Source organism: Vigna unguiculata, chromosome 11, assembly GCF_037176805.1.
Source record: "Vigna unguiculata cultivar grain cowpea cultivar isolate G323 ecotype 2 chromosome 11, ASM3717680v1, whole genome shotgun sequence".
Classification (NCBI taxonomy): domain Eukaryota; kingdom Viridiplantae; phylum Streptophyta; class Magnoliopsida; order Fabales; family Fabaceae; genus Vigna; species Vigna unguiculata.
The window spans coordinates 39277020-39289211 of NC_140802.1; the positions used below are offsets into that span (position 1 = coordinate 39277020).

At 28.7% G+C, this 12192-nt stretch overlaps 1 protein-coding gene and 1 pseudogene across 1 annotated transcript; one reads left to right on the plus strand and one right to left on the minus strand.

Moving 5' to 3' along the window:
* LOC114170391 (uncharacterized) lies at nt 1-1042 on the minus strand (annotated as a pseudogene).
* Nucleotides 1043-4644: 3602 nt separating this feature from the next.
* LOC114168777 (NF-kappa-B inhibitor-like protein) lies at nt 4645-9058 on the plus strand. The gene is made up of 9 exons (XM_028053720.2): nt 4645-4853; nt 6246-6412; nt 6584-6688; nt 6881-6937; nt 7090-7170; nt 7396-7430; nt 7947-8036; nt 8147-8306; nt 8657-9058. Exons 1-9 carry the CDS (start codon nt 4706-4708, stop codon nt 8774-8776), a joined length of 963 nt encoding a protein of 320 aa, XP_027909521.1. The 5' UTR covers nt 4645-4705; the 3' UTR covers nt 8777-9058.
* The last annotated feature ends 3134 nt before the right edge of the window (nt 9059-12192 follow it).

Sequence of the window (12192 nt, forward strand, 5' to 3'; positions counted from 1 at the left end):
TCATAGAGTGCCCCATAATGAAGTTTTTAATAAATGTAGCATCATCAGCAATTTGTGAGATCCAATAAAATTCTTCATAAAGATCACTATTTCTTTCTGTACTTTTTGCCATACAAATATTTTTCAATGCAAGATTAAAGGTGTGCACTACACAAGGAGTCCAATAGATTGAAGAAAATTCTGATTATATGATCATACCTGCTGCCTTACATACTGCTGCATTGTTTGTGATAATTTGTACCACGTTTTTTGGTCCAACTTCCATAATTACATCTCTCATGTGTTTGACAATAAAATCCTTGTCTTTTGTCTCACCAGATCCATCTATTGCTTTCAAAAACATTGGTCCACTCTCATTGATAGCCATAAAATTGATAATAGGTCTTCTTTGAGGGTCGCTCCATCCATCGCTAACAATTGTCACACCTTTTGGCTTCCATGAATTCTTTATAGGTTGCAGAAGATTTTCTACATGAGCTCTTTCTTTATCAAGCAGTGAACCTCTCAATTTATTATATGATGGTGGTACATATCCACTAAGGTTAGAAGTATTGGCAGTGTAAGAAAAGGCACTCCTATAATAGGGACTTCTTGCGAGATGAAATGCTAATCCTGAAGAATAAAACATCCTTGCAATTTCACAATCAAGAGCATCTCTAGCTTGAATGTTGAAAGAAGCTTCTAGAGGACCCTTGAGTTTTTGGTGAACACCACCACTGCTTGTCTGCTTTCTTTCCTCAGATACAGGTGGTAGAGAGACCTTTTTCTTCTTTGAATTTTCAATTTTCAAAGTTGCTTCATTATCCAATCTTTTAAGCTCAGCAAGTTTTGTCGGATTCACCTTTGGACAAACTCTAACCCCTTCTACCTTAATTTTTAAGAGATGAGCTCTCACTCGAGTGTAAGATCCATTAAATTCAAAATCACACAAAGTACAGTTGACCATATAGTTTCCACCACCGAGAGTTTTTCTTATCTTTGTAAAATATCTCCAAAGAGATTTTGTTTCATCTTGTTCAATAGCTTGATTAGGTCTACTCATCTTAATTTCCTATAATAAAACAAATTGAAAATACAAAATTTACTTAATATTTAAAATTTAAAAAAAAACAAAAGTATATAATTTAAATAACTTTTATACATAATATATTTAAAAAATTAAATTCAAAATATAAAACTTATAATTTTATGTTTATAATTTAAATTATAAAATAAATTAAAATTATGTAACGCATATGTATTGAAATCTGAAATTAAAAACTAATAAAGTATCTTGTATAATCTAATCATAATATAAAATATAATTATTTATAATATAATATATTTTTAAAGTAATGTTAAATTATTAAATTATTTTATATTGTAAAAAGAACAAGGAACATAGTACCCTCACATGTATAAGTTATAGCAAATATGATGGATGCATAGAATGACATTAAGTATTAAAAAAGTTAAATTATTAGCATTTAATGGATGGATTTAATAAGTAGAAGGAAAAGAGTGTGTGGATAACATTTAATATAGAAGACAAAGAATTTAATGGATAGAAGGAGAAGAGATGTAGAGAGTACTTACCTTTTTCTACACATTTCTTCTTCTCAGTATTTACTTTTTTCTCATGCTCAAAATATATCTATTCTTATTCTTCTATCCGAGCTTCTTCCTTCTTCCTTCTTCCTCCAAGAGCTTTCTTGCAATGACTATGTGTTTCGCTCACTAAATCTCAACGTTTCTTTCTTTTACCTCTAACTGATTTTTTTTTCTTTGTATATTGTGTAAGTCTTGTTATGTATTTATACGACATGTATAAGGTTTTTGTTATTAAAAAATAAAATATAAAGATATTCAAATAGATATATTTAATGAGGATTATTTTATTAAAATTTTTAGTTTTAATTCTATATAATTTATTAAGATTTTTAGTTAAGATTATTTATATATTTATCTTTATTTTTTATTTTTTATATAAAGTAATTTATTTATATTTATTTGAAATACGGAACATGTATCTAGTAATTTATTTATATTTATTTACATATAAAAAATGAAAGATGTTATAGATAAAAATTAATTATAATATATTATATACTGATAAAACAAATTAAAATCTCTTTAAATAAAATATTATATTAAGAAGGAAGAAATTTTTAGATAAAGTGAAAATGTGATAACTGAACAGATTTATTTGGGATCCGTAAAATTAAAACAAATTTCATATAAAATAACTAAATTATTAAATTGATAAGAATATGATAATGTTTTCTTTTCAGATTTTTCTTTTTCTTTTGCTTTATTTTCCCTTTCCTATCTTCTGTCTTCTCTTCTCCGTGAATTTGTCTGCAACGTAAACGGTGTCAACTCTGCAACTGCGTCCACATTCCACCTTTTTGCAGCACCACAATGTGTCTTTTCCGCGTCCAGAGAGAAGGCCGTGTCCGGCCCAGAAAATAGCGTCTGACACCGCGTTGTGTGCGCTTCCGACGAGTGTCCGTGTCCGGTGCGCCTCCGAAACGGGAAAGCGTGGCTCAGACGCCGTGTCAGAGCTTCGTAGAGTTTCATGAGTTTGTATGGAAATGTATTACACTTGGTCATGGTAGAAGTGCCCAGTGAGGCAATTGCACCTCTGATTCAGTATTATGATCCACCTTTGAGGTGTTTTACTTTTCAAAATTTCCAGCTAGCGTCTACTATTGAAGAAGTTGAGCAAATTCTGAAATTCCCCTTGGGGGATAGGAAGTCGTATTTGTTTTCAGGCCTACTCATCTTTGACCATACTCGCTTCAGTGTTACAAGTAGAGGAAAGTGAATTGCTAAGGAAGAAACATATTAGAAACAAGGTGGAAGGATTTCCCCTACCTAACTTGGAGGATATTGCTCAGAGGATGACTGCAAAAGGAGAGAAATATAGCCGTATGGACTGGTTATATTCCACATATGTGATCAACACATAATATAGCTGCAATAGACATATTTATGGCTTACAAACAAGGAAGAGAAGTCTGTTGTGAGAAGAAGAATCAAAGATTGTTTGCTAATTGTCAATATTAGAAGTTTGGATGGTCATTCACGTCTTTAAGCAAAGTGGTAGAGCGAAATGCCCTATTATAGACTTTAAAGACCATAATATCCAGGGTGATTTGGATCGTAAATATCAAGTTGTCAATTGCTAATTCCATCCAATTCAAAACGTCAGAAACTAAAATATTGCAAACGTTAGGTGAGGGATTAAAACAAAAAATTAACAATAGTTAAGGGACGAAAAACATAATTAACCATTTAAAAATTAATATGTAAAATTTTATTATAAAATTTGCAATAATAATAATTGATTAAAAATATTTTAAATAAAATTTTATTAAAACTTTGATATTTTAAAACTTAATATTTTAAAATTTATTATTTATTTTATTATAAAATTTACAATAATAAATTTTGATTAAAAATATTTTAAATAAAATTTTATAAAATTTTTTGATATTTTAAAACTTAATATTTTAAATTATTTTAATCAAATTATTATTATTTTTTAAAAATGTATATAAAACTTTAGAAATTATTATAAAAGTTAAAAAAATAAAAAGATGTTGAATCGTTAGTAAACAGTCCATGCGATGTAATTAATTAGTAAATTGATTCATTTTAGTGAAAAAACTAGTCAAATCATTAGTAAATTGACCATGCTATGTAATTAATTAGTAGACTGACCCATTTTTGTAATAAATAGGTTAAAGCGACCCATTTTTGTAAAAGAATCTAAATATGTCTGTTAATTGTGTTATGTGACCATTTTCTTGCACTGTTACCCACCCTCCTTAAATGTTACCAGATAATATTTTGTTACATACGATCATGACCATATCTTTCCTAAATATTTACTATTTAATGAGAATTATTTTTAACTTAGTTTAAATTATAAAATTTAAAATATAAAAATAATAAATACATAAATATAAATGTATAAAGTTACAATTTCCTAATTTCACAATTTTTTATTTTCATATTTTCATAATTTCATAATTTTATAGTTTTATAATTATATAATATTATATTTATATATTCCATAATTATGAATTTTTTTTTATAATTTTATAATTTGTTAATTTTTGTAATTTTTTACTTTTTTATTATTTTGTATTTCATATTTTACATTTTTATAACTTTGTATTTTTATTTTATTTTCTTATCTTTGTTTTTATGATTTTATAATTTTAATTAAAATTAAAAACAATTTTCTTTAAATATAATAAATATTTAAGAAAGTTTTATCGGTCTTTTGAAATAAAATACTTGGAACAAAATATTATAGGACGTCATTCAATGTGACAATAAAAAATAATTATCACATCATAAATTAAGAATAACAGAATATCTAACTGTAAAAACTCAATTAAATTTTTTTAAAATTTTAGAAACTTAAAATATTACATAAATTTATTAAAAACTTAATTACAAATTTTTAAACTTATCAAGAATTCAACACATAAGACTCAAAATTATCAAATTTTTATCTCAGGTAAGGTGTTATTTTATATTTGCCGGATCCTTGGTTGGAAATAAGGAGCAAAGCCTATATGCAAAAATTCTGAGTCCAAAAATACAATATCGATTAAAATTTGGTACACTTTTCTTAATATGTATTTTTTCAAAGGTGATGCTGTTGCGGGTAAGGTAGCTCAGATTGTAGGGGTTCCATTCCATCTAAGTCATGGAGACCCTTTCAAGGTTTACATTACCCCCCACTTGTTCCAGCTTTCAGTTCCCGAAAATCTCTGTATTATCTCGTTTCTCAAATGCTTTTTCCACAACCACTCCACTGGTTTCAGTGCTAAGAGTAAGAGCTGGTCCTCCTTCAGGTTAGCCGCTCTGTTTCTTGGGTCCCCGATTGGACTTGTTTCATTACTTCCTTTTATCCTTTGCTGAGAAAGTTAGCATCTTTTGAGAGGATAAGGGGTTTGGGGTAATGGGTAATAGGCAAATTGGACATGCTAGCATAATTCTCATAGTTATGAGTACTTATATACAAATATCATTTGTCTGAACTCTGAAGAGTGTTTCCCTCTGCTAGAGAGACACCATCTTCAGTTTTATTTGCAGATACTTTGTATTACAGTTTGATAACTTAGATTCTGGATTGGAAAGATTAGTTGAAGACGCTCTAATCTTTGCTACTTTGGAACACTTGTTTTTAAAAATAATAATTCTGACTTGTATCGTTGTTTCAACTGAATGTTTAGTCTGAGAAAACTTTGAAATTATATTATCGTGCTTGGATAATTAAAAAAAAAAAAAAACATTTTATTTTTTGTTACATTACTTGATAGCTAGGTTTAAGAATGACGGAAAACATTATCTTATTTCAGTAAATTTATTTTTTTGGAGTTTGGATAGCAAGAGAATGAGGTTGGACCGTTAGAAAGAAGAGGAATTTGAAGTGTAGTTTTCTTGAATGAGTAGTTTGTTGATACATTCAAATTGAGGGTGCATCAAAACAAGTAAACGACTGTTGTCAAACAACTGTTTCAGTTATCTGTCGGGGAATTTAATGGCTTCCTTTTGTTTATTATTGTTATTCATTTTTTGACTATTAGTCTGTTAAAATATGTGTTGTATTGTAGGTTTATATTAGAGTTGCAAATTTTCTTCCAAGATCTTAATTAAAAAGCTAGTGTGGTTGGACATTCTTATTTCAATTTTCTTTATAACTCCGGGGCCTTCTTTCCAATCATGTACTGCAAGATATAATAACCATTCATGCGGTTTAAAACCTAATAGCATAAGCTTTTAGGAGAACTGGTCATTGATATGGTATTAGAGTCCCTTTGATACAGTACGCAAGACTTCAATCCTAGTTGTCCGTTGGATTTCAGTACAAGGTAGCTGTCTTAAGTATTGACACAATGTCCTAGCCTGGGACAAAAATAGAGCCCTTAAATCAAAGGGTGTAAATAAAAATTAAATTTGGAGACAAGATAGCTAAGTATAAGCATTGCCTACTCCTGAAGGCCTAAAAGGGTTCTTGCATGAGGGAACATGTGAGAAAAAAATTGCTGATCAGTTCTTGCTTAACTATTCATTGGCAGATATCTGATCTTTGTAACTTCTATATCTATTAAAATACATGTTTATTTCTATCCTTTTAGCCCCAACATAAGTAATACTTAATCCTTGGCAATTTATCCTTTTTTCTTTTCACTTGTAGACCTTGTTTCTGTTGAAATCTAATTGGTTGAAACTTATATTTTTAGTGAGTGGTGCCGATGAGGATGTCCTGCAAATATTTTTTAAGGAGAGAGAATTAAATGGTGATTTTATATCAAGAACTTCTGATTTATTATGGAGAAGAAACTTCAAAAACTCTGGTGATTATGACATTAACGCGCTGACTGATAATACTTCTCAACAAACAGAGCAGGTGCAGTAGACTCTTTGTTTCTAGTTTCAAATCATCCGATCCAATTTATTACATTTGATCAATTGTGTCAGTTTTGTTTGTTTCTTGCCTTGTACTGATCCATTACAAATTTTGTATGTTGATTCATTGGTCAAGTAATTCAATTTGATGTGCCTTTTCTAATATTTGTAGATCACAGAAACTGACAACGATGGCGGTTTTTTGAAACTTACAAGAACCCAAGAGTGGTTAACAGGCGACAATTCTCCTCCAATAAACAAGAAGGTGACTGCTAAGGTATGCTTTAGAGTATTTTTTCATTTACATCCCATTGACAGGAAGTGGGAATTTGTATATGAAATGTGAAATTGATATGTTGCAACTAATATTTTATTCTGTCAAAAATCTTCACATTCACCTTCTCTCGGGTAAATAAATAATAACTCGGTCATCCAATAATGTTGGATGCTTCACTTCATATACCAACAGATGTTGCAGGACAGCAGCGCAAGGCGCAAGAAACTGAACATGCTCAAGTATGAATCTGTAGGATACCTCTCTTGACCTTGATATTGTTCTTTGTTAGCTCAAGTTAGTGACATCAGTGTTTTCTTACCTCAAGGCTGTAGGTTTTGATCAATTAGAAGTTCTGATGTTGTTTAAGCTTCTTATTATTTCAATTTTATTCTTAATTGTAGCTCAAGAGGGAATTACTACTTCTATCTGTGGGTATTGGATTGGCATGTAGTGGATATTGCTTGGTAATTTTTTCAGTACAGGTAAACTTTAATTTTCGTGCTGTCTCAAAAAAGTCTCATCAATTTTCTATTGTGATTAGGAACAATTTTTATGCTTCTTACCACTCAATTTTTCTCTCTTTCTTCATGACAAATTCTAATTTTAGATGGATGTCAGTAACATAATGGTTTAACTTCAAACACTACCCCAAGATTTAAGTTTCTTATTATTTTCTTCACTGATGTGTGCCTCTCTTATATTTTTAGGCTGCTATAAGTTACGGGATCGGAGTACTTTTCAGGTTTGTTATTGCCTTTTATCATATTGGTTATGTCTTATTGAAGTAATTGTTAATGCTCTAAGATACTATGCTGAGACCATTAGAGCATCTCCAATGCATGGGTTATAGTCAAGGTCTTAAGTTTAAGATTTGAGTCTTATAAGAAACCTTCACTGGAGCATGTTAATGTGGCATGAGAATCTTAAATTCAAGACCTTGGATCATTATAATAAAAATATATTCTTCATCTCATGAAGGTTGTACTTGCATTGGAGTGTAAACAAAAAAAATATTTTTCATCTCAATGAAACTCTTTCATTGAACCAAAACTTGCAAAATATCTTAAAAATTATTTGGCATGGTAGGATCCACATAAAGTAAAATAAGATCTCATACTATGGCTCTTGCATTGGAGATACCCTTAGAGCCTTGGTTGATATTTACTCATCACTGTTTCTCTTTGTGGGTGAGAAAAAAACAAGTAACTGTTCTTATCATTCCTTATTATTACTTAACTGATATATTGTTTCGATGCAGTTGCTTGTACCTTCAACTCTTGTATCAACATGCAGACAACATATCCAATGAAAATGTTCCTCAAATATTCAAGAAAAAGAAGTCAAAGAAGTACACATGAAAACTTGTGCTTTGAATTTGATGTAATCCTGCCAGTTAACATGCTCTGATGTTGACATTTTCTTATCCCTTGTTTTGGTCAACAAATGTTTCTTAACCAGAATTGGTATAAGAAGTGAGGACCTTGAAGATTTCTTGGAGAGGTCAATCAAGGGTAGCAGTATTTCACTTTCATCTCCCAGGCTTGTTATTCCAGCAACAATATATGGACTTTGGATCCTGTTTCATCAATATTTTGCCAATGACTTTTTTGATTTCCAGGTAATCCTTTCTGGCATGTATATCAAAAAATGTAAAAAATGTTTCTTCAGCCACTAAGCATTTTCTTTTGAATAAATTTCATCATAAACGCGTATAGAGGAAGAAAAACGAAAGTAAAATTCTCATATAAGAGTTATACACTTAACTCTTATAAAAGTTATCTCATTTAATTTTTCTACAAGCTAAAGTACATAAATTGATATGAGCCTACAAAAGAAGCTCAATTCATTTTATCTTTTCTTTCCCTTCTATTTCTACTTATAGAGAAATTTATCCAATCTTAGTGTTACTATTCAACTTTCATCAACTTCATTGGTCACTTATTTATACTTGTCTCTTGTTCACCGTAGCTTGTGCCAGCCATGTTCGGAATGTTTGTCTACAAGGCTGCTGCTCTGGTGCAAGTTTATAGAGACAATGAAGGCTTGCGGTTTGTGTTTCCAGAAAACGAAGATGGATCAAGCGATTGAAGTATTTATTTTCCTATGCTCAGCACTCATCACTCATCACTCAGCAGAGTACTATATATTGGAACATTGGAAATGCTGAGCTGCTGCATTAACTGAGTACTACTGATCACAGAGGTTACAACCTTCACTGCATTCATCTTTTGTTGAATTTTAGAACGATGATGCTATTTCATTACAGTAAATAGTAGATAGTGTATTAATATCTTGTTCTTGAAACTAACAATTGTTGACTGTTGACAGTTGTTATAAGGTAAAATATTACATGCACTTTCGTTTATCCTATGATATTGTCTTGTCACACTAAATAGTCTTAAAGTGTGGAAGGTTCATCCTTAATCATTGATCTTGGATATAGTAATAAACATCTTACATTTACTACTTTCCGCATCAAGTCTCAGGTAGGGTTGGGCAAAAAATCCAATTTTGTTGATCCAATTATTTTTTTTCTGATTGAATCCATTTTATTAAAAATTTAATCCATTTAAAATCTATTTTATTGGATATAGATTTCAATCTAATCTACACTTTATATAATTTATGGATTAAATATTCATTTTCTAAATCTAAATTTTCAAAAATGGATAATCTAAAAAATCCAATCAAAATTTTTAATTTAAATTTTTAATTAGATTATAATAAATGTTGATATGGACTAAACTAAATCCAGCTTCGGAGGGCTGTGCCTGACGACCTGGGACTAGACAGGTCTGACTATCATGAAGGGTCCGACAACTGTTAATAACAACCACCTCATTAGAGTTAATAATCAATGCAAATATGTAACTCAACTATTCTCACGTATAAATATTATACCTCTTCTCTTATATTATTTTCCCCTCTTGTATCGTTTACTTTCCAAAATTATATTTCTTATTTGGAGTCAACGAATGAGTTAAGTTAGGCCATACAAATACAAATCTACTCATTATTTTGTCTAATCCAAATGTTTGTTGTTTTGCGAAGTTTATTTTTAGTTAATTTTTGACGTAAATCACAAATGTTAATGTCTATTTTAAAATTAATTTATACATCCGTTGTATTTTATTTTTAATTTCTCATATTATATTGTAATTTTATATTATAGATGACAGTATTTTTTCTAGTGTTGTTTGTATTGATTGATTTATTATCTATTGCATGAAGCTTATAATTTAAAACTTTTTATATCTTAAAAAAGTAAATAGCCCACGGATAATGGGTTAACATAATTTCACCCATAATTCCACTCAAACTATGTAAAATATGTTACTCAATTATACAAGATACTTTTATAGTTATCCACAGCCAAGATGGTTCGACCTGGCTCCATGGTTGAAACAAGTTGGTCTAGGTTCATGACAGAGATTAGTCCGTCAAAGTCCATGATAGAGATGAGTCGGTTCAGGTCGAGATTAGCTGACTCGACAACCTATATTTTTTGAGTTGAGCCAATTGATAATGGATAGTCCAAAGTTGATTGTTGAGACAAAAGTAACCTAAATCAAAAGTTTAAGAATATATATATATATATATATATATATATATATATATATATATATATATTATGTTTAAAAAAGGAAGTCCATGAGTTGGTCTTAATCCACATAACTTTTTTGGATCTTTTGTGAGAGTTTTGGTTCTGTAAACTTTTTTTACCTCAATTCATGTGAATCAAGATCAAACCTAATGAACTAGACCAAATTGACATCTTTATAATTTTAAATTAATAAAAAAAGTATTTTTCTCAGCACGTACCTTCTTTCTATATCTCAATAAGAATGAAAAAAGTTCAAATTATTTGTAGGTTTAATATATTCTAGATTTTATGATTTGAAAATTTATTTAAGAATATAAGATATTCAAAATCGTGTTTTAGATTGTATAATCTAAAATACATTTTCAAAGATAATTTCAAATTATATTTTTAAATTCTAGAATCAGAAGATATAAAACATACGTATGGAGATACAAGAAAATTAAACTTTGCAAGGTTCATAAGTGACATTTTAAATGATGTTAAGGGTAACATTAGCCTTCAAAGCTCACACATAAGGGTGACATTTTAAATGATGTTAAGGTTCGTAAGTGACATTGTCTCTCTTTCAATATTTTCTTCGAACCCCAACACGCTTCTCTCTTGCGGGTAAACTGAAAGTTTGATACAAGCATGTGAGATACATAAATGCTCCACCTCAATCCAGTTTTCTCTTTAATGTTTATGTCCATTCAACACGTGTAAGTTGTTAATTGATTTTAAATAAATGTAATATAAGTGATTTCATTTAATCTGGTTAAAGTTTTTGTTTTCAATATTGAAAGCTATCTAAATTGCTAGATATATGCAGTTTTCTTAAATAAGATAACTATATATACAATTTCCCAATTTAATAAAGTATTAAGTTATTGATAGTTACGATAATGAAGATAATGAAGTGTTTAGGCTCTTCACCATCTCTTTATAAACCACCAAGTTGTTGATATAAATAAAACTCAAAAACAATATTGAAAAACATTTTTTAATTACGATAGTAACAACTTAAATAGAATTTTATTAAAAGTTATTTTTATTCTAAAAATTAAGATGATAAAGTGAGTTAGATTTGTCAAGACATTCTATCGGCTTTCCATAATTTAACGAATACAACTACTATTTTGCTTCGTGAACTAATTCCTTAAACTAAAATTTAAAAATTAAATTATTTAATTTATTATGTTAATAATATAATCTATAATCTATGGTAATATATAAAGAAGATTCGTTCATATTTCAAAATATCAATTTTACCTTTTAAAATATAATTATTTATTAAATTTTTAAAAATTAACTGTTATTTTTACAAGTTTTTTTTAAAAATTGTCTATCTTTATTTTTTCTCTTTTTTTCTATTTATCAACCGTTATTCTTTTATTTTTCTGATATATTTTGCTTTATTTTTAATAAATATAATTTTATTTTATATATTAACTTAAAAATATTATGTTATCATCACCTACTAATATAATATCACACAAATTTAAAAAATACGTACGCAGACGCGACAACGTCTGTGTACACTAGTAATATTATAATTTAAATCATTATAACTTAATTTTTAATTATTAATCATAAAAAAGTAATTTCATACATAAAAATAACTTATAAATTAAATTTAGTCACTCATTATAAAAAATAAATTAATATATAAACATAATAATATTTTTAGTTTATTTAATTGTAGACATAATTAATCAACTAAAAGCTAAAAATTAACTTTTTAAAATATCTATTAAAATGAAATATAAAACTATGGAAATTTTTTGAATAATTTTATCAACATCCAATCTCTCCGCACCATTTTTACATGCCAAAAGAAGCCACGTTGCCACCTACCACGATTAGTCAAAACATATCATTTTAAAAAAGGATTTACTTGTAATTTTACTTTTATTTAAGTTTT